The sequence below is a fragment of the Misgurnus anguillicaudatus genome, chromosome 18, assembly GCF_027580225.2.
Source record: "Misgurnus anguillicaudatus chromosome 18, ASM2758022v2, whole genome shotgun sequence".
NCBI classification, from domain to species: Eukaryota; Metazoa; Chordata; class Actinopteri; order Cypriniformes; family Cobitidae; genus Misgurnus; species Misgurnus anguillicaudatus.
Genome location: NC_073354.2, coordinates 32440089 through 32463710, shown reverse-complemented (window position 1 = coordinate 32463710; position 23622 = coordinate 32440089). Strand labels below are relative to the sequence as shown.

The 23622-nt window shown below is 39.3% G+C and overlaps 1 protein-coding gene across 1 annotated transcript in view; it reads right to left on the bottom strand.

The window, feature by feature from the left end:
• Positions 1 to 847: 847 nt before the first annotated feature.
• igf2r (insulin-like growth factor 2 receptor) overlaps positions 848 to 23622 on the bottom strand; it is a 50035-nt gene continuing 27260 nt past the window's right edge. The window contains exons 27-47 of the mRNA XM_073856324.1: positions 17436 to 17572; positions 17253 to 17356; positions 17022 to 17155; positions 16635 to 16845; positions 16179 to 16291; positions 15084 to 15215; positions 14523 to 14785; positions 12652 to 12864; positions 12417 to 12566; positions 12166 to 12324; positions 11846 to 12029; positions 11576 to 11728; positions 9982 to 10219; positions 8356 to 8489; positions 8145 to 8272; positions 7748 to 7890; positions 4795 to 4979; positions 3655 to 3841; positions 3420 to 3569; positions 2860 to 2929; positions 848 to 2764 (exon numbers count right to left, since the gene is read on the bottom strand). Coding sequence (XP_073712425.1) covers positions 2405 to 2764; positions 2860 to 2929; positions 3420 to 3569; positions 3655 to 3841; positions 4795 to 4979; positions 7748 to 7890; positions 8145 to 8272; positions 8356 to 8489; positions 9982 to 10219; positions 11576 to 11728; positions 11846 to 12029; positions 12166 to 12324; positions 12417 to 12566; positions 12652 to 12864; positions 14523 to 14785; positions 15084 to 15215; positions 16179 to 16291; positions 16635 to 16845; positions 17022 to 17155; positions 17253 to 17356; positions 17436 to 17572 — 3548 coding nt within the window. The 3' untranslated portion in view covers positions 848 to 2404. The remainder of the gene's footprint in view (positions 2765 to 2859; positions 2930 to 3419; positions 3570 to 3654; positions 3842 to 4794; positions 4980 to 7747; positions 7891 to 8144; positions 8273 to 8355; positions 8490 to 9981; positions 10220 to 11575; positions 11729 to 11845; positions 12030 to 12165; positions 12325 to 12416; positions 12567 to 12651; positions 12865 to 14522; positions 14786 to 15083; positions 15216 to 16178; positions 16292 to 16634; positions 16846 to 17021; positions 17156 to 17252; positions 17357 to 17435; positions 17573 to 23622) is intronic.

Genomic DNA, 23622 nt, shown 5'->3' with positions numbered 1-23622 from the left:
ACGACTCTGGTGTCCCCTCGAGGACTCGCATCAAGGGTTCGTAAGGTCTGCACTACATGATGTCATCCAAGTGTGGACTCTGAGGAAGTCCACAAGTCTGGAGTGTGCCATTTGGGACAGACCATAATGGTGCGTAGGAAAGAAGTCAGCTGCAAAGCTCGCACAAGAGCTTGCTAAGGGACAGCATGCATCAAGGGCACATATCAACTGAAAAGGGGGCACCCTTGAGCACCCTTTTGAAACATTAAAGTGTAACTAAACCCCTGGTCAGAGCCTGACTCCACCCACTGGCAATATTTGAAAAATGCAAGAAAAGTGGTCAGATCCCAACGGAGATAGAGGGGACGAACTAAGCTCGTACCAAGTGTGTGGTGAGCTTGAACCTGCTTACGTCATGAGTTATTTTTTGGACCCAACATCCAATAGGAAAATTCAACTGCAGTAGCCACCATTCAACATGAAAAGGGCAGCACTCAGACGTTTTTACACCATATATTGTAGTATTGAAACACTTTATATCCAAATATCAAAAAACTTACTAAAATTAATCAGCACTAATAAAGCATCATTCTTACAGATCATTAACCAAAAAAAGTTGGTTTAGGGTTTAGTTACTCTTTAAATGACAAATGGGACTTAACGGACACATGGGGGTCATTGCAAATCCACAAGACCAGATGAAGTGTGCCATTTAGGACAGGGACATCTTCACAATCACGAACTACTATCAGTCCTGTGGATCTTTTTTTGTTTAGTTTGAACTTACCACTTGACATCCACAGTGCCAACAGTTACAAATGATTAATTTGTTCATACAGTAAAACCATGACAGCAAAACCACAAAGAATTCATGCTGAGGAGCTGATCAATTTTATTGAAATAAATGCCAGATTATCTCAGCACAGACTAATTAAATAGCAAAACCAAATGATGTAAAACATGACAAATGAGAAGAGAGCCTCAAATCAGAAAAAGCACGAGTTACGGACCCCATGATCTTTAAATGTTTTACAAAACTGTACCATATGATAACCCATACAGCATTAGTAGACATTTTTACAAAGGGGAGGGGAGAGGCCATCAAGCGTACCGTCCACCTTCAGTCCTAAAGGACGGAAAAACTACGTCCACCAAAGTGCAAAAGTATTACAGACTTTCAGACTTGCTGTACCTTAACAAAACCTTTTCAGAAGCAGCGGGTTATGACATACAGAACTGGTGTGGGTTTATTTGGCAACTATACATGTAAAGAATACACTGATGGATGGAAATACAAGCATTTAATTATTAAAAATACAAACAGTTTGAGGAACGCATGTCAAGGTGCAGTGAATATACGTGCCGCTGAACCTCCACTGCAACGTTAGACATTCCAGCTAGAATGTCTTATTTTCGTAAAGCCCCTTCGATGTCCAATGTAGTTATGCATCTTTGTCAATTTTTAAAAATGTATTATTTCGCCACTTGGACATTAAAGCAAAGCTGAAACGGATCAATGACATATTCTGCAAATATTAAGTTGGGACAAACAAGTTCATGTGAACATCAACGAAGTTTAGCCAGATAATGTCGACATAAAACGGTGATTAAATGGCACTTAAAAGTGCTTTCTGAATTCAGCCTGCATCGAAGTGGCTTTTTTCAGGCACTGATTTCATCATCACAGAGAAAAAAACAACTTAATTAAAAATAAAGCAAACAAATCGGACTAAAACCAAACTGCCTGCAACAAGTGTTTCCTCTGATTTTCCCGAGAAACGACAACTATAAAAGAACCCTGCAGTCGTCGAACCTACACTTTCACGCTGTCATGCATGGCAGTGGCGGTTATAGCATTGTATAAAACGCCTATTTAAAAAAGACAGATGGATGTTTGAACATTACACCCGGGTCAGCGTGAAGGTGAAACCAATGCAAAACGCAAACATAGAACGTGACAATTTGTTGTCTTGCGATTTAAATATGAACTTCGTCAATCTCCTCTTAGTGCTACAAAGCTCAAGATATGTGAAATACTGCTTCTGATTGTAGTTTAATTTATAAAGGTACCTGCCACAATCATCATTATTTAATCGAACAGTGCATTATCCAGTGAGCTGAAAAACAACATTACCCCAAAACTTTAAATAACAATAAAAAAATCAATATAGTCCATTTCTGAAAGTTTGCGGGCGACCAAATAAATTCACATTTAATAATTTTCTGTACATCATTCATTTGAACCGATAGAAAACCAACATAAATAAACAAAAAGACAAAAGCGAGGTTTCGTCAAGGAAGGCATTGAATATTAAGTAAATGAATCTTGACTGAAAGATAAATAGATTTCCCTTTTGAAAAACAGCTACGGATCAACGAAACAATTGACAGACTTTCAAAAGTTCAGTCGGGCTGCCCGGCGCCCTCAGACTTTGATTAAATCATCATCGCTGTCGTCCGGGTCTGGCTGTGGTTTGTGTCTGATCATGTTCCTGCTCCTCGTGTCGTCCAAAAGCCCGACCAGGTCTTCATCGCTCTCTGCTTTCAGCAAAGCCAGCCGCTGCCTCGAAGACGACGATACGGATTTCTGGGCCATTCGGACCCCCGGGACCGAAAGCACTTCGTCTTCGCTGTCCTGCTCGTCCAGGGAGAAGGATCGCAGAGCATCGGCACTGACAGGTTTGGTGGTGATGTGGCCGTTTTGTTGCGGCTCTCTTGAGGGTGTCTCCGTCTCTTCCATCAGCCACTCCATTTCATCTTCACAGCCGTCCTCATCTGTGTTTATCTGTAGAGAGAGAGCGCGAGATAAAGAAACGTAAGATGGAGATCCACACAAATGCATATACTAGTTTTATTTTAAAATATATAAAAAAACATTACCCTGGAATATTTGTAAGATACTGTATTTCCTTTCTTGCAGCAACTTGAAACTTTCTGCATAACTAATTGCCTAAAAACAAATACATGTTATGTAGAAATGTCCACTCAATAGTACGCACTCTTGCTTTGCATTGTTTTAGTTTAATATTTTTTTATTATCAGGGGGTGTATGAAGACCTTTGTATAATGAACCGTTATGTGTTTATTGCCTTAGAATGAGACGTTTTATCTACATACACAGAGGGTCCCTGTACATGGAAGTCGCCATTTTGTGCAGCCATGTTTCTATAGAAGCCCTTAACAGACAAACTTTTTTACTAAGTTGTCTCCAACGATGACCTGTTTGTCCTGTGGCGGCTACCGCAGCGTCTCTAAGTGTTTCAAAAGCAAAAGGTGAGCAGTGGACCAGCTCAGTTGGTTGCAATTCACAACATCACCACTAGATGCGGCTAAAATTTACACACTGCACCTTAAAAAAGTTTTGGACATTATGCAAAGTGCACAAACTTATGACTCAACTAATGTATCTTAAAACAGGTAAAGGAATGGTTAATATTTACCTCCTCTCTCGTTTGTACAGTAGCAGGACAAGCAAACAGACCGTGAGCACAACCATTAAGAGGCTAAGCACCGCCCCCAAAGCCTGACTCCTCCCAGACAAACTTCCAGACTCCTCCCCTCCATCATTAATGCTCTGGTCTATGATTGAACTGCGTGACAACCAACAACGTTATCAAAGTCGGAGTAAAGTCTCAAATGTATACAGATAAAAATATTTTGATGAGCGATACTCACAAAAAGTCGCAAACTTTGGAAGTGTGCCAAACAAACAGATATCCGCAACCATCAGTCTCCAGCTGGAATTCTGGGATACCCTCTCCTGCTGTAGGGCTACAGTGGAACTGGATGGTCGAAAGCACGGTCTTGGTATGGTCACGGCCACATTTAGATTCAGATGGTACGTCGACCTCAATATTTCCACCTGGTAACAAACAACACCTGATCATGTCTACTCTGTACCATGTGCACATTAGTGTTCCTGAAGGAAAATCCTGTAGCTTAATTGGTTGAATGTTATATTAGCTATTCAAAGATAATGGGTTCGATCTCAAGGGAACACATGTAAAACGTAAACTATTAAAGGAACACGCCCACATTTTGGGAATTTAGCTTATTTACAGTATCCCCCAGAGTTATGCTGCGTTTACACCAATCGCAGTAGAAGCGTGAGTGAAGCGTGAGTGATTTCAATGTCAATTGAATGTGAAGATGCGTTGACTCGCGTCAGGAGGTCAGCGGCGCGGAAGACGAGTTTCCACCTCATTCACGCGTGAAGCTCGCCCAAAAGGCACGAATTGAGCGTTGTGCGCGGTACGTGCAAATGGTGCTTTTGTGCATTTGCAGTTCACACGAATTTGCGGCTGACCCCCCTAAGTGCTATAATTAAGTCCCCAGTGCTTCTATCAACCTAGAAAATGTGAAAATAACCCAGTAACTTAGTTTTGGTAAACCATTCTCTGCAAGCATGTAAAAAATAAGTAATTGAAATGTGGCTCCCCTTGTGATGTCTTATTTTAATAATACCGCCCCTTAATCTGCACTGTCCGACAACAGCACTGCCATTTAGTCGAGAGAGAGAAAATATTTGACAGCACAATTAAGTTTCAATTTCATCAAAACACCATTATGGTGATCAGTGTTTGCATTTCATCAGCTTATTTGCATATAAAAGGACACGTCCAAAACGGCACATTTGTGCTCACACCCACAAAGTGTCAATTTTAACATGCTATAAGAAATGATCTATATGATATTTTGAGCTAAAACTTCACACACATACTCTGGGGACATCAAAGATTTATTTTACATCTTTAAAAAAAAGTCTTGTGAAATGTCCCTTTTAACACTGAATCACCTTTAAAAGTTTCCTCTTACCTTGGACAACATACTTGGCTTTGCTGGAGGAGCCAATTTTTCGTCCGTAACTGTCATTAATCTTGACCTGACAGATATTGGCGCCAAGGCACTTTGAAATGGAGCTGTCTGTGATCCCTGACAGCTGGATGTGGTAGATATAATGGTCTCCGTTGGGACGAGTGTCTTCTGTGGCATTGTGTAAACTTTGGAAAGAAAAGGTACATTTCATAAATTGGGAGAAGTTGAGATCTCAGCAGAAAACCAAAGGTGGGGCGATGCAGAAGTTTAGGGTGGTTTCCTGGAAAGTCACAAGGCATTCCCTTTGTACCCTTAAAGGCACAATATGTAAGATGTTTGCATTAAAATATCCAAAAACTACTAGCAAAGGATTATATGGATATTTTTAAACGGATATTATGTTCACATTTGTACTTAAAGGGATACCAGGCAAGTCCGAGTCATTTTTTCCTCATTACAGAGTTTTTTCCTCCTCCTAGTGGCTGGTAGTAAATGCTTTCAAAGACACTGTCATAAAAACGAACTGTTGTTATCTTGTCTGGGCTTTGTTTGCCCAAATATCTGTTTTCTGCATGACAGTCAGGTGATAATGTTTTGGAATGTGGTGCAGAGGGTGTAGGTGATATTAGCATTATAAATAGAGGACAAAAAGCTTCCTAAACAGTATTGGTGAATTCTGTGGAATGGGTGAATCCTTTGAAATGTAGAAATGTGATTGGAAATGATTTGCTTCAAGATTAATAAGCATGAAAAAAATCAGTGTTTTTTATTTCAGACTTCTACCAGCCATGACCGTCTTATCTACAATGTTGCATAATGTCATTTATATCATCTATATCATTTGAAAAAAGTGACTTTGAAGTGGGACTCAGATATAACTGATGAGGAGGAATGTGGGGATGCCTCGCAACTATAAAAGAGAAATTAAAAACTTTGTCTATTTAATGATAATGTGGACATGACCCCAACAAAACCAAGCCATTCATGAACACTGAGCTTGCCCCATTAAAGGGGTATTACTGTCTGAAAAAGGATTTTATTAGTCTCAAGACTGATATTTCTGTTACTGGCATCACTAATGATGCCACCTCCTTTTATATTCCACTGGAGTACCTCCGAAGGTTTGCGGCAGAAGACATGATCACGGCTCTGACAGATAACACCAATGAGTACATTTTCCAAAAGAGAGAAGTTTTCATAAACAACAAAATAGGATTACTATCATTGAACATGTCTGTAAACACAGCTAAACACAGTAAATACCAGTTTTCTTTCAGTTTATCTGGTTTTGTAAATACAAACGGAGCATATTTTTATAATAAATGATTTTTCATAAAAATATGGTTTTGTCTGGTGATTATGTATTGTGTGATTATGTTTATGGATAAATAGGATATTATTATTGGGGTACATAAGCAGTACACCCTGCAGAGTAACTCTTAGATGTTATTAGTTTAGACAGACAGCAATTCTGCTACAAAGGCCCAATGCGGCAATATTACAACATTTCCATAAAGACTTACTAAAATGTAAAAAAAAAACAATGATTTTTGCATTAGAGGACTCCTGCAACAACATATAAAAGGTTAAACAATTTTTTCAAAGTTTTTTTATATATTTGGGTCTTACAGGTTTAACATGATAATGTTGCCTGGTATCCCTTTAAAATTATTCCAAATATTTTTGAATTTTGAGAATTTGCAGATTTTACCAGTGTAACACCTCTGTTCATAAGAGTTATAAAACTTTTATTCATTAAATCATCCATAAACATAATTTGTGAGTCCTGTCAGATCCATTCCTGATGACATTAAAGATGAAAACTACAACTCCCATCATTCCACGCTCTTTAAAGGGATTTGAAAATATGCTCATTTTCCAGCCCCCTTAGAGTTAAAAATTAGATTTTTACAGTTTTGGAATCCATTCAGCTGATCTCCGGGTCTGGCGGTACCACTTTTAACGTAGCTTAGCATAATCCATTGAATCTGATTAGACCATTAGCATCGCGCTCAAAAATAACCAAAGACTTCTGTAACTGTAAAAAACTCAACTCTTCTGTAGTTACACCGTATACTAAGACTGACGGAAAATTAAAAGTTGTGATTTTCTAGGCCGATATGTCTAGGAACTATACTTTCATTCTGGCGTAATAATCAAGGACTTTGCTGCCGTAACATGGCTGCAGGAGGCGCAATGCTGTTACGCAGCGCCTGGAAATAGGCCAGAATTATATATTTCTAAAATCCATATTTCTACTATTATCCAACTAGGTGGTGCTCTTACCCAACTTATAAAACAGTGAAGCATTCACTGATCCAAAACCAGTCAAAACTTTGTGTATGTTTTGATCATCGCTTTGATTCTGATATCTATAAAAAGTCCTTTACAAAAATAAAGAAACCTACCCATATTTGAAATGTCAGGGTTTCCCGCAGCAAATTTCTGTTCAGGCGGCCCGCTTAAACTTGGAAACTCTACCGCCTTAACTAGGTCACCCCCCCCCCATAAAAATTGCTGCACAAAATGCCGTCAAGTGCATCTCGGAGAATCACACCGCGAGCGGGGACGCGCGCCACACGGCCGCAATGAGAAAGCCGTGATCCGGACCTTCACTGTTTGGAGGATAATTAGCCAGCTGATAAAACATCTCCGAGAATAACGCAGATGCGCTTCACACCATGCGCATACATGCGCACCACACAGCCGAAATGAGATAAGACAATAAGATTTTTTTTTTTTAAAGAAGACATTTTAAGAATTATAAAAATGCAGGTGCTGGCTGGCAACTTTCTTTTTTTAAATGCTGGTGGGGAAAGAGTTAAAAACATCTTAAACCAAGTTTTGTAGTTCTGAGAATGACAGTATGTTTTCAATGCACATCAAATTCTTGGAAATGACAGGATAATTTGATTCCTTGAGAAGCAAAGATTGATGAGAAAGGGTTACACACCGATAATACAGATCTCCCAAGCTGAACGTGGCTCCTGTCTCCTGTATTTTGATGGTTCCATTGACCATCTCCACCTCCTCCTTCTTTACAGCACAAGCAAAGCGAGTCTCCCACTCCACCCAAAACTCACAAGCGGCATTATCCTCCCTAAAACATATGAGAAATATAGTTTATCAGCATTTTTAAATCTTAGTTAATGCCAAGTCAAATATTCACCACCTTACTTTATTGTACATTAACTTATGAATTTGTAAAATGTATTAGTTAATACTGAAATTAACATGAACTAAGATTAATGTATGCTGTTTTAGTACTATTATATACTATTTTTCATTGTTAATTTATGTAAGCTAATGCCTTAACTAATGTTAACAAAGTCAATTTTCTTTCATTGCACTTTCCTCAGAAATTTCGGATGACCCACTGTGCTCCCACACTTCAGCTGGATGATAGTTTTGGCTGGTCGTTGATTTCCACACACATTGTTCCCCATGGAGTAATTCACAAGGATCCTTCCATCATTAAGGAAAAACAAGTTGGTGTGACATCAACAAAGTAATAATAAGCTAACAAAAGATTGAAAAAACACCCTGTTAATTTACCATTAACAGCCTCCATCGTCTGTGTGTAGACACGACCCAGGGTCTCCGTTTTCCCATTGCTATGCTTGCGACACACAGCAGCATCTTCTGGACAACCTGTATGCCCACCGTGAATGGACTGGCAAAGATTAAAATACCACCTGTACAGAAAAAATGGAGTTTCATGCATTATAGATTTTATCAAGTTAAAGTATCATTGACATTAATGACATCATAGTTTATATACACTAATAGTCATTTTGGATTCAAGCATTTGCCAAATGCATAAATGTACATTTCATTTCACAAGACTTTTTTTAAATGTAAAATAAATCGTTGGTGTCCCCAGAGTACATATGTGAAGTTCTAGCTCAAAATATATCCTATAATTTATTATAGCATGTTAAAATTGCCACTTTGTAGGTGTGAGCAAAAATGTGGCATTTTTGGGTGTGTCCTTTTAAATGCAAATGAGCTAATCTCTGCTGTAGATGGCAGTGCCGTGGTTGGATAGCTGCAGATTAAGGGGACGGTATTATCCCCTTCTGACATCACAAAAGGAGCCAAATTTAAATGACCTATTTTTTTCACATGCTTGCAGAGAATGGTTTACCAAAACGTTACTGGGTTAAACTTTTTTACTTTTTTCTAGGTTGATAGAAGCACTGGGGACCCAATTTAGGCACTTACATAATGGAAAAAGTCAGATTATCATGATATGTCCCTTTTAAATTAATACTGCAATCTATATTGTCATCAATATATTCTATATCTGTAGCAATTTACAATAAGCTTGTGATGTAAACATTATTAAATGCATTTCCTTACATGAACAAACAATGAACAATTTTAGCATGTATTAAGTCTTGTTAATGTTAGTTAATGTCAATACAGTTACTGTATTTTCCAGACTACAAGTTGCTCCGGAGTATAAGTCGCATCAGTCAAAAATGCATTTTGAAGAGGAAAAAACATAAGTCACCCTGGACTATACGTCGCGTTTATTTTGAAAATTATTTCACAAAATCCAAGCTGAAGAACAGACATTTAATCTGGAAAGGCAAGTTATTCAACTAAACAATAGCACGAACAGCAGACTGAATAGGTGTCTGTACATGTTAAAGTAATATAAACAGTTATTTACATGATAAACAATAACATACAGGACATACTTGGGAGGCAGAATAAGCTAAATTAACACGACAAGCCAAATGAAATCAAGTTAAAAAATGTCCCGAAGTCATTCCGCATCACTGAATCCATTGAATTACATAAATACAGGAGCAGCATATAGCGGACTCTCGCTACTGTAGCTGGTAATGGTTTCTCTTGGTTCATATAAAATAATTTTGACATACAAGTCCCACCTGAACTTAAGTTCCAGGACCCGCCAACCATGAAAAAAGTGTGACTTAGTCAGGAAAATATGGTATTCACGTTAAACCGCTTGATTTTATAAATGTATTAGTAACTGACGAAATTGACCTGAACTATGATTAATAAAAGCTGTGGAAGTAGTGTTCATTGTTAGTTCATGTTAGCTAATGCATATCCTAACCTATTTTTAACAAATACAACCTTTAAAGTATTACTTATACATCCAGTGTAAGAAGCCACATAAATAAAAATCTGAATAAATTATCTGAAACTTACGAATCATCATTATGACTGAATTTCCACGGCGCTGTAAGAGAGGAAAGTGTCCGCAGGTCAAACGTCTGGTGTTGGCCGGCCAGCTTGCACTCCATCTTCTTTGGTGGGCACACCACATTCGTCTTCCATTGAAAGGTGACCGAACAACCTTGGGTTTCGCTCATCAGCTGAGGTTTTCCATGGCCCGCCGCTCGGTCACACAAGAATAAAATGGAGGACTGCCTCTTCCCTCTCAGTGCTGTGAAATACCAACATAAAAACAGTTTCAAAATCAAGTCCACCCTTTATACGCAAGACCACTACTGTATCCTAAAAAGAAAACATGAGGGTGAGATTATAGTTAGAATTTTTTTTATAATTTTTTACATTTTATGCTTATGCATGACAACTGTGTGTGCTGTTTAACTTGATAAAATAAATAAAATAAAAAAGGCAAATAGGCTAAACACAAAGAAACTCTTTCAACTGTATAACCTTAACACTAGGGGTGTGACGAGACACTTAATCCACGAGACGAAACGAAACACGAGATTGGGTTCACGAGAACGAGACGAGACACTTTTTAAGAAACTCTCAATGATAAAATAAATAAGAAACTGAAATCACATTATTTTAAAATGTTTTAACTAATCAAGGACTGGCCCTAACAATTATTTTGCTAACTGATAATGAAGTAATTTGTTATTTTGGGGTAATAAAAATAGACCCAAGTGAGCAGTAGCATTTAAAATTACATAATAACAAAGATGCAATTATAATTGGTTCAAATAAAGTATTAAAACCAAGTTACATTAAACAACATTTAATGGACTATAAATAAAAAAGCATTATGTATGTATTACAACAAATGCCTGCAGGGGGCGATATAGGACTCATCTCGCGAACGCTGTCTTCACTTTCAATTTAGACGGAGAGAAACGCTTATTTTTAGTCAAATAATGTTTAAATCTATATTAATATTTAATATATGTCCATTTCTTTACACTAAAAAATGATACAGCCACTGTCATTTTTGAGCAAGAACATGCAGACATTAAATCATGTAAACTCTGTGTGAAGGTTTAATCTGCTGAGACACATCTGACACTGATCAACAGACAAACACAACACGTCTCAGACTTCGCACGAGCTCCCAAACGAACATTTTTGGAAACCTAAACAAAAAAGCAAACGCAGTAAAAGACAAATATAATGCATGCACTGTAAAAGGGTCAAACAGAAAGCAGCATCCTTCGGAGGTCGCATATGCAGACTGCATACGTCATCAAGGTTTATTTCAGATAATTAACTGAGCATTACATTCGCAAGTCGTGAGCATATTACAACAATCTCGTCGTACGAGATCTCGTCACACCCCTACTTAACACTTCTTTTAAAATCCACTACAAAACTGCATTTTTTAAGTTTTTTATTCTTGTCTCATGTCTGAAATACAAATACACAGTTTCTTCTTCCAAAAGAGTCCCTTTAAGCAAGTTCAAACTTTTGTAGTTCTGCTATGTGTGACTCTGGACCATAAAACCAGTCACAAGTCACCAGGTATGGATACAAATTATTAGATTATTTAATTATTAAAATGATCAGAAGTTCATACCATCAGAGCAGAATCCCCATTTCTTATCTTTGTCGTAGTCATTTGTTGTGGCGCACCACTTCCTTCCATCAGTTCTGCCCTCAGTAGTGCACTCACTATAAGACTTTTTCATGAAATTAAATGGGAAAGCGCATACTTCCTCTTTATCAGTCACTGAAAGAGATAGATTAACATTTTAGTATTTTTTACATAAAAGAGCTGAAAAGGTCATTTAAAAGTTGCCTAGAAAGGCAACAAACTTGGTTTTATAATCATGAGTGTTTGTCTGACGTTGAGGGCAGGTGTCTCCTGCGCTGTACTGCATGATCACAGCCTGATCTTCCCTCTTATAGCTCACGTGCATTAATTTGCTGTTCCCGAATGAAGCCTTTGAGTTCAGACACACGGCGCTGTCCTTACACGCCGAGTCTGTCACAGCTCCACACACGTTGATTTTATACAAACTTTTAGGAACCTGCAGGATACAATAGGATGAGCTCCAGAACAGAGCATGACATACGTTTTTCTCTAACGAGTATCTGGGTTGGCATAAAACGATGAGATTTTTGTTTTTTGGGCGAACCCTTAAAGTGTCATAAAGATTTCGTTACCTCAACGATCCCCGACAGCGCAGAGAGATCAAAGGTGTACTGTAGATCGGAAACAGTCAGATTGCAGCCCTTTAATTCAGTGGTTTCGGGACAAACGACAGGAGTAGCCCACTCGAAAACATGGATGCAGTCCTGTGCCCGAATCATCTGAGGAGAGCCCTACACACAGAAAATGAACACTTACAGGTACAGAAAAAACAGATTTGCCAGCCTAGAGGTTTAACCACTAGACCTCAGACCTAAACACTTACCAGCTCAGCACCTTTCCGACATGTAAAAATGACCCTGGAGGAGTAGTTTAAGGTTGGGTTAGTAGGGCAGACGGTTGTGCTGTTAAAGGTGATGGTCACGTCTTCAGTCTGCTTGTTATACTGAGGAGGGGAAGTAATTCGCCCGATATCCTGCACCGCGATAAAACAAAACAAGCATTGATTGACGGTGACAAATATTTTACACTCTACAACAAATGATCCGATGTTTACTCACAACTGGATCCCCATCAACAGGGTCCATACACACGGCGGACCCTGGAGGACAGTTGACCCCCGGGATGGGGTTAAGGGGCTGGCAGATGTTAATGTAGAAGTCAGGAGATTTTCCTGTTTCCACATCATCGTCTATTGCTGTATAGTAACCATTGAGATGTATCAGAGGACTCAGGTCAATCTGGTTGGTGCCGTTCCAAACAGAGCATTTCCCCTGCACAGGTAACAGACAACTTTAGTTGTTGAAAGCATGATGTAAGCCCCGCTATTTTGGCTATTGTTCCATACAGTGATAATTGAGAACTGTGCATGGCTTCTTTCTTCAGTCAAGCATTAGGAATACAATATCTCAATACGAATATAATGTAATATAATTAATTATGCATAAACCTCCAATACATCACTCATCAACTTTTTTCTCCCAATACTTCACTTATTACCCAAAAAGCCTCCAATACCTCAACTGGTACGCATAATCCGTGATACCCCACTTATTACTCAAAAGCCTCTGCAACCTCAATCATTACCCATAAGCCTCCAATACCAAATCATTTCCAATAATCCATGATACCCCACTTATTACCCAAAACCTCAAATCATTAGCCATAATCCCTGATGTCCGGCTTATTACCCAAAACCATCCAATACCTTAATCACTTCCCATAATCCATGATACTCCACTAATAACCCTCCAAAACCTTAATCATTAGCCATAATTCCCGATGTCCTGCTTATTACCCAAAGCCTCCAATACCTATATTATTAGCCATACTCCCTGATGTCCCACATATTACCAAAAAGCCTCCAATATGTTAATAATTTCCCATAATCCATGATACCCCACTTATTACCCAAAACCATCCAAAACATCAATCATTAGTCATAATTCCTGATGTCCTGCTTATTACCCAAAGCCTACAATACCTAAAGTATTACCCAAAGCCTCCAATACCTAAATTATTAGCCATACTCCCTGATGTCCTACTTATTACCGAAAAGCCTTCAATAATTTAATCATTTCCCATAATCCATGATACCCCACTTATTACCCAAAACCATCCAAAACCTCAAATCATTAGTCATAATCCCTGATGTCCATCTTATTACCCAAAACCTTAATTATTTCCCATAATTCACGATACCCCCATTTATTACCCAAAACAATCCAAAACCTCAAATCATTAGCCCTAATCCCTGGTGTCCCACTTATTACCCAAAGCCTCCAAAACCTAAAGTATTACCCAAAGCATCCAATACCTCAATCATTAGCCATACTCCCTGGTGTCCCACTTATTACCCAAAAGCCTCCAATATCTTAATCATTTCCCATAATCCACGATACCCCACCTATTACCCAAAACCATCCAATACCCAATTGTTACCCAAAAGCCTCCAAAAACCTTTATCATTTCCCATAATCCATGATACCCCACTTATTACCCAAAACCATTCAATACCCAAATATTACCCAAAAGCCTCCAATACCTCAATCATTAGCCATATTCCCTGATGTCCGGCTTATTACCCAAAGCCTCCAATACCCAATTGTTACCCAAAAGCCTCCAATACCTCAATCATTTCCCATAATCCATGATACCCCACTTATTACCCAAAACCATCCAATACCCAAATATTATCCAAAAGCATCCAAAACTTCAATCATTAGCATTAATCCCTGATGTCCCGCTTATTACCCAAAACCCTCCAATACCTCAATCATTTCCTATAATCCACGATACCCCACTTATTACCCAAAATCTCCAATACTTAAATTATTACCCAAAAGCCTTCAATACCTCAATCATTACCCATAATCCCCTTATTACCCTCAATATCCCTATACAGCAATCATTATCCATAGGCTCTGTTTACCTGTTGTTCGCAGACTAGTGGGGTGTGCCAGGAAAATAAATGGGTGCAAGTTGCCTCATCCGAGTACACCAACACAGGTTCACCAGTTCCTCCTCCCTCTGACTTGCAGACAAAGCTAAAGATGCTCTTGTGTTTGAGGGAAGGGTTGGCTGCACAGGCATCTCCACTATCGTAGGTGAGCTCCACCACCTGGTCCTTATACACCAGCTTCTTGGAGAATTTTCCAGCACTTACAGCCATCGTGGTTTGCTTGATGCACACACCTGCAGCAAATATAAACGCCTTTACGTTAACCCAGATATCAGGGTACGAATCTGTCTGGGAGCTTAACACTTGGTTTGTACGAGACATATCATGATGCAGTTCAGAGTTAGAATCTCATGCTCGCATATCAAGACTTATCCAAGAATAACCCTTAAGGTCTTGTAACAAAGTCTAGTTGAATGTTATGGATAGTTAACACAGAACTTAAAAATCTGTAACATTTATCTAAAACAGGCATTAAAAAAAAGTGTATGGAAGAACAATTAAAAAAACATGGAAACACATGCATGAAGTCACCTGTTCCTTGGGCGCATCCGGCATTGAGTACATCGCCACAAACGTTCAATCTGAACATCTTTCTAGGGACCAAAGGATCATAGACTGTATATCCTCCTGCCCGATTGAGGGCATTCAGATCAAAGAGATGACCTGTAGAGACCAGCACGTACACGGTTCATCTCAGAAAAATGCAAAAACAGCGACAAATGCAAGACAATACATTTCTCGCCAAACACACCAACACAATCCCTACCTGTGGCTGGAGTGTGATGTAGGATTGTCTGTTTGTCTGACAAATGGGGGACTGTTCACACCAGACGCGAATGAGGCGTTTAAATCGCGCACGCTTGATCATTTTGTGTTAACTCGCTTCATTCGCGCATGAAATTCAGACGTCAATACGCTCAATTTGCAGGCTTTCGCTAGCTTTTAGTCTTAATATGTGTATATATATATATATATATATATATATATATATATATATATATATATATGTATATGTATATGTATATGTATATGTATATAGAAGATGCATCGTACAGCTTCTGGTGTTCACACACAACTCCTGATTTGTTAATGCGGCACAAATATCTGACAAAGTTCAGATTTTTTTAAATGATTCCCGCGAATCAAGTGTTATGCGGTTCAAACGCACAAACCTCTCAATGCACACCACAAGAATTGCGTCATTCACATCGCAGGATGTAGAATCTCATCTTTGCATTGATTTAATATGTAAATCCGCATCTGGTGTGTACACATCATAATAGCTAATAAATTCATATCAAGATAATGCACTAACACCGTGTTTCCCAATCCAGGACCTCGAGGACCCTCTCCCAGAATGTTTTAGATGTCTCCTTATTTAACTCATCAGCTTGTCATGGAGTCATGTTTTGGAAGAAGCCTAATAAGTTGAATCAGGCGTTTTAAATTAGGAGACATCTTAAACTTTCTTGGAGGGGTCCTCGAGGACCAGGATTGGTAAGCACTACACTAACATACACTTAAGCACACTGGAATCGGCAGACAGGAAGTGTTTGGATAATATGACTCAGTTGTCGTGTGTGGGATGGTGCATTCAACATGACTGCAGTGCATGCTCTGACTCACCTGTTGCAGGATTTGTGACTTTACAGTCGCCATGTTCAGTGCTGTTCAGGGGACACGCTGCAGCCGTGTACCACACAAAGGTATACACGCAGTCCTCAAGAGCTGTGATAAAACTGGGCTCAGAGTCCTGACAGACAGAGATATTCAAACCTTACACATGTATGTTTTTGTGTGCGCTTATGTGTGCAGACGTAAGGGGGACTGATTTCCAAGTGGGGACAAAATTACTGTAATCTCCTCAGATGCAACTATTATTATCTTTTCCCATAATCTTTAGTTGAAAAGTTATCATTTGTGCCCGTCAACAACAGTTTTCCTTTTGTGTGGATGCAACCAAGTGTGCACCTAATGACCTAATAGGTCTACCAGGTTTACAAACCAAACAAATTCTTATAACATCCTACATCCCATCTCATATTTCGCTATCTATATCACTAATATGTATATGTTGAAAACAAATGATCAGAGTCCACTTTGTCAGGAGAGCAGCTGAATCGGATGATGGTGGTTCTCTTTCTTTTGCCATCTGCGCACGCTTGTCCGTTCGTGTACTTTAGGACCAGAATGTTATTATCCAACTCTGGACCCATCTCTGCCTCCCCCAGACTCACATACTTGTCTCCATCCTTCAGACAGGCAGCTGCGCTGGATGGACAGCTCCACAAACCTGAGACGAATCACAGAGCACTATAAAATCCTAGATGCTAAATGGCCAATAGCTAGAAATTAATTACTATTAAAGCTATGACCCTTTACCAGGGTATTATTAGTTTCACTGCACAGGAACCATAGCAGATCAATATTTCTATAACATAGCAAATATAGTAAAAAGCTACAACTCACCGGTCTGAGGCACTAGAGACTTGCAGACGTTGATATAATAACGCTGCGCCTGATTGGTCCCTTCTGGCGCGATCATCCAATTCGATTTGTGTAGGGCCAGTGAGGATAGATCATAGGAGTGGCCATTTCCATCACTGCCAAAAAAAACCAGAAAATGTTAATTTTTAGAGGGTTGCACGATGTATGTCATGTATTGCCAAAAATTAGCATTAGCAGGAAGCTGGTTCTAACTTGTAAGAGCAGGTGGTGGTTTTGAATGAAGGGCAGGCCAAAGCCGTTTGCCAGTCAAACAGATACGTGCAATCGGCAGTCTCCCGAATAAATTCTGGCTTCCCCTGATGAGAAAGAGACAGGATAAATTCATATTTACATTTTAACTAAATGTAATATCTTTATTGGGTGTAGGAAACTCACAGGATTCTTGCTGTGATCACAAGAGAAGATAATAGCAGTGGATCGCTCATAGATTTTGTGACAGGTTTCTCCGTGCGTGTAGTTGATCATGATGATCCCATCATCAAACGTGAGGTTTTGATTGGCTATACCAGCAAACATTAAAGACCGTGTAAAGTCATTACCAGAATTATTATTCTCGAGAATTGATTTTCACAAAATGGCTTCCGGGAAAATTTTCTTTTAAAAATATATAAACATACAAATATTTTAAATTAAAGAACAGACCCTCTGCTTTCAAACAAACACAAACAAACAAAAACGGGAAAAACGTTTGGTCACACTTTATTTTACGGCATCACTGTTACAGGTTAGGATTAGGGTTTGGTTTAGGGTTAGTTGAATGTATTTATGCATATTTAACTGCTATTACTATAATAATTACATGTAGCATGTGTAACAAAGACACCGTAAAATAAAGTGTTACCAAACATTTCATCCTATCTATATTTTTCCCGCTGCTTATAAACTCTTACTCATACCTAAAAAAAAATTTCTTGAAAAATTATTTTTAGGCAAAAAAGCTGAAGTAATTGCATTTTTGTGAAGGAATTTTTTAAGATATCAGATTCAGAACGATTATCAAAACAAACGCAGTGTAAAATTAATAAATACTTTTTTGCTTCAGTTTTTTATGAATTGGGTAAGTGCGATATTACAGACAACCCTAAAACCTCATCAGTAACGCTTTTAAATATTTTATCTTAAATTACGAGATATCTCGTCAATGGCAGGGAAAGAGTTAAATTCGCTTTTGCTTCAGTTTTATAAATTGGGTAAGAGCGCCATCTAGTGGAAAATAACAGATAGTAAAAACTCACCAGAAAAGCATCATTGGCAGGGAAATGTTTTTTAATTGACGAAATAACTCGTCAATGGTGAGAAAAGTTAAATAGTTATTCCACATTTCTGAATTCAGGATTATTTGGGCAGGGCGGTGGCTCATAAACGCACTAAGTCACCGAGCATGGTCCCACACCTAACACAGTCACGATTTTCTATTCAGATTGTAAATACATTTAAAAGTTGAGAGGCGGCAGTTTTCATGTGAGTGTGTAAACTCGAATTGCAACAAACAAATAGCTCTTTTTAAGACTTTATTATCAGCAACCCCGACAACAGCAACCACTGCTCACGGGTAAAACATAAACATACATAACATGAGGCATTCTCACCCCGTTAGCGCCCCCACAAGGACAGGATGTTAAACTAACAATCTCCCTCTTAAAAAAACAAAATAAAAAACCAAATACACATTTTTTAAAGGGAGTGGAAACATTATCCTAAAAGAAGGGGTGAGCATATGTAACAAAATTAAATGACAGTAACATCTCTTTAAAGAGATCATTATCCCTTTTTTTTAAACTTATTTACATTTAACTTATTTATGTTCCCATACACCTTCACTAAGGGTTTTCAGAAGTAACAAAGTAGAAGCTCCCTTTTTAGTCAGAGAGTCAGCAAGTTGTTGCTTTGTAGCAGACCAAAGGATCTGCTTGATGTTTCCAGAGTGGATTAGTTCTTTAATGCTGCTGATCTCAAGACGAAGTCTTTTTCTGTAACAGACTTTATGGACTTCACAGCATCAAAAAGAGAATGATTGTCAGTTACACAGATAACTGGCAGGTTGTTTAAAGCAATGTTGCCTGTTGTAATTTCTGAATAAAGAGCAGATATACACATCCCATTATCAATGCCATCGGCGAGCGCCAGAGTTTCTCCTGCCAAAGTGCTTCTGACGACTCTTCTGATTCTCTTAGATTGCCAGGAGATGGGAGAAAATTTTCCATCTTCTCCCACCAAGAAAATTAGATGTCCACCTTGAGTACCGCCGTCCGGAAGATTTCCCAATGAGGCATCACTAAAAACAACCAGTTTCAGGGAGCTGTCTTTTCCCAGGTTCTGAAATTTTAAAATGACCTCCTCTGACTTTAGTTTTCTGATAAGCTTGTTTACATCGTGCAAAGTCTGAACAGTAGCATGTTTTGTAGTTGAAGCAAGGAGAGAAGTGTCACACATTATATCTGGTCTACTCTGTCTAGCAACCCACTGGATTTGTCCAATCTTGGACCTCAGCATGTCAGCTTCCAAGTTTGTCAGTGGAGCTGTACGTTGCACAGCTCTGGTTGGATCCAAAACAAAAGGCTGAAGATTCTTTATATATGTGCTTTGACGTACATGTATCTCTCCATTTCCAGAAGAGATTTCCATTCCCACATAATTAAAACTATCACTCTCTTGACGGCCAACTTCAAAAGCTGTTTTCAAATGTGGGATGACCAAAGAAGAAAACGTTTTCGAACCAGCCCACAGAAAATCATCAACATGAGAGGCGAGGATTCCAGTCAACTCACCTTTGTCGTCCAGCCAGTAGAACACTGCAGGGTCAATCTGTGATACATGACCTCCCAGCTGTTGCATGGTATCTTTTACCTTATTATACCAGTACAGAGAAGCATCCACTAAACCATACACACATTTGTTTAGTTTCCATAGCGTTCCTTTGCACATTGCTTCTGGAGGAGGACGAATATAGACATTTCTTGACAATTCTTTTCCTTGAAGAAAAGCAGCTTTGATATCAATTGAGTTCAGGTGCCATTTCCTTTGACATATGACTGCCATAACAACGCTTAGAGAATCTGAAGCACAAGTAGGAGAGTCTTTAGGAAGGTCACTGACATTTAATTCTTCGAAACCTCTTGCAACTAGTCTTGCCTTAGGTACTATACCATCAGGTGTTTCTTTAATTGAACACACCCACCTTGTGCTGATACATTTTTGACCATCATCTTTCACTTCCTTAAACACACAGTTACTTTTCCAGTTGTCCAGCTCAGTTTTCTTAGCTGCAGCAAAAGGTTCGTCTTCAATAATCAGCACATCACTTTCATGGTGAGGATTACCTTGTACTGTGGTGACTGGGGTAATAATCTGAAGGTCATCCACTAGTGTTAAGTCAGCTGACCCAGTAATACCTGCAACAGTCTCTGGGTGGGTGTACTGTAGATTGTACCAGTCTTTGTGTTTTCCTGTAGCTTTTCCTGCTCTGCTAAGAATTTGTGCTGTACGTGACTCACCGCTTTCTCTGTCTGTAAAGATAATGGTTTGTCCCGCTTTCAGTTTAGGAGTACAACTTCTTGCATCTTCTCCTGATTGAGTCAGTGTGTCATCTTCTGACTGAGTCGATGTGTCATTTTGTTCATCAATTTCACCTTCAACATTTGCTTGTGATTTCTCAATGCTATCAGTGTCATCGTCGTACTCCATTCTGTTTAAAACTGCAGGTTGTAAAACTGTACTGTTCTCAATGTCTTGTTCTTTTGCATCTCCGTCTTCCTGTATTATGTGATTTTCATCTGTCTTTCGGAGCCTAGAATGGTGTACACGAACATAAGTACCTCCATGCCGTACAAAAATCACTGCCCCGTCCTGGCCAATCACGACACCTGGGCCTTTCCACTGTGCACTATCTGCATGCTTGTAGTAAACTTTGTCACCAGTCTCATATTTCTCATCTGTAGGTCGTAACTGTTTGCGCAAAGCTCATCTAATTCTTTCAGAGCATTCAGACTCTGTAAACGCTCTCCTTGCAGCATGTAAAACTGAAATGTGCTGTCCTACCAAAGTACTTGTACTACTACTTTCCAGAGCTGGCGGTTTGTCAGTAAGGACTGATGGTAGGTTTGGATTTTGACCAAATACAAGCTGGTAGGGACTGAAACCGTGGACATTGTGCATTGAGTTTTTTGCCATCAGTGCCCAATCCAGGGCGGTTTTCCAGTCACATCTGTTGTCATTTTTCACTTTCATTAGTATGTCTGTAAGCGTCTGATTGTGTCTTTCCAAAAGACCATTACTCCAGGGACTATATGCCGCAGTGGTCTTTACCTCAATGTTGAACTTTTCTGCCATGCACCTCATTTCCTCATTGTTAAACTCTCCACCATTGTCACTAAACAGTCTTTTAGGTGGACCATGTATGCTAATCCAACAGTGGATGAAGCTCTTTACAATTTCACTTGCCTTTTTTGTGGTCATAATAACTCCAGCACTAAAGCGAGTGAAGTGGTCAATAGCATGAAGATACCACACTCCTGTATCCAGTTCATGCAGGTCTATAGCTACTGTTTCATTGTAACTTGAGGCCATAGGCAGTCCCACCGCAGGCTTAGGTTTGGGCCTGCAGTATTTCACACATGTTTCACAGTGATCTACTATGTCCTTTAAAATCACAATGCACTCCTCATCATGATTACCTGAACTGATCAGCAGCTTTTTTAACCTATCCACAGTAGCATGGCCAAATTGTTTATGCAACTTTATTAGGACTTCTTTCTTTTTCTTTGAAGTCATGTTCTCTGTTACAAATAGAACTTCATCTTCACTACATTTCTCAGCATCACAGGAGGAGTCTTGATCCGTCAGGTTTATGCAGTAATGTCCTGATGAGGTAAGCTCAAGGGTCACAGGGTGTTTGAACATTATTGCGGTGTCATTCTGAAGATCCAGTACAGCACCTGCTCTTTTTAAGGACGTTTTGCTCAAGAGCAAAGGGATATCAACTGGGACTACTTCAGTTTCAATGTAACATTTGGTCTGTCCAATCATAGCTGGAATCTTGACCTGTTTTGTAGAATGTACAACTTTTCCATCTCCAAACTTGAAAGCTCTTGCACTATCTGTGCGTTTCAACTTTTTTAGCTCTGCTGTTTTTAGTCCACTGACATAGTGATCAAACCATTTCTGTCCGCACACTGTTTTAGTACAGGCTGTATCAATAACTGCTGACCCAAGTGATTCAACCATAAACACTTCTGCATCTGACAAAGTTTCTTTAGAAAACAAAGTGATGTTACATTGCTCTACATCCTCAGTCAGCTTTGCTTGTTCAGTTCTGTGAGGGCAGTCTTTTGCCCAGTGATATGTACTCTGACAGATAGCACATTTAGATCGCCTGCCATATCTATCGAGAGGATTCGTTCCTGGCTGTGTTTTCAGTGGTCTTTGTAGACGTGGCTTGTTTTCTTTCTTACTAAAATCAGTGAAACATGCAGACTCACCAGTAAAGTGGCTTCCACGCATGTAATTTTCTCCAAAAATTCGTTTCAGAGCAGATTTCATGTCCGCAAATGTGAGGGTTGCGCAAGCGGTAAGCGCTAATTGTTTATCTTTAGCATCGAGACCCGCTGTGTCGAGCAGTTTAAACGCCAGTACAGCATCTGGAAGTGTCATACCGAAATTCCGCAGCTTGTTATATTTGCTTTCAAACTCGATGATGTAATCGGCCATCGGGATTCCGTGCTCTCGTGTGATACGATCAAACTCCGTGTACGCGTCGCGTCGTATTGGCGATCTTTTTCTTCTTTCAGGAATACAGAGTCCAACTTGTCTAAAATCGTTTTCATACCATCATCTTTGTTTAAATCATCCGCAGATATTTCCAGAGCAGCATCTCGCGCCCTCCCCGTTAACGATAGCGCGACAGCCAGTGCTTGTTTCTTTTTCTCCAGCTCTGTGACACGCATCCACATTTCCACCTCATTTTTCCAGCTCTCATAACACTTCTTTTCATCAAACTGTGGCGGGACCTTGTAGTTTCCCGCAGCCATCCTCTGCTACCAATGTAAACTCGAATTGCAACAAACAAATAGCTCTTTTTAAGACTTTATTATCAGCAACCCCGACAACAGCAACCACTGCTCACGGGTAAAACATAAACATACATAACATGAGGCATTCTCACCCCGTTAGCGCCCCCACAAGGACAGGATGTTAAACTAACAAGTGGGTGTGGTTTCTGTGCAGACAGCAGACACTCCCCCAGCGCTTGAGAGCAGTTAAATTGGGTAAGAGCGCCATCTAGTGGATAATTACAGATTACAGTAAAAAATAATCAGAAAAGCTTCATTGGCAGGGAAATGTTTTCTCTTAATTGACGAGATAACTTGTCAACGGCGAGGAAAGAGTTAAATAGTTTTTCCACATTTCTGAATTCAGGATTATTTGGGCAGGACAGTGGCTCGTTGACGCACTGAAGTCACAGAGCATGGTCCCACACCCAAAACAATCGCGATTGTACATTCAGGTTGTAAATATATTTAAAAGTTGAGAGAGGCGGCAGTTTTCCCGCGAGTGGGCGTGGTTT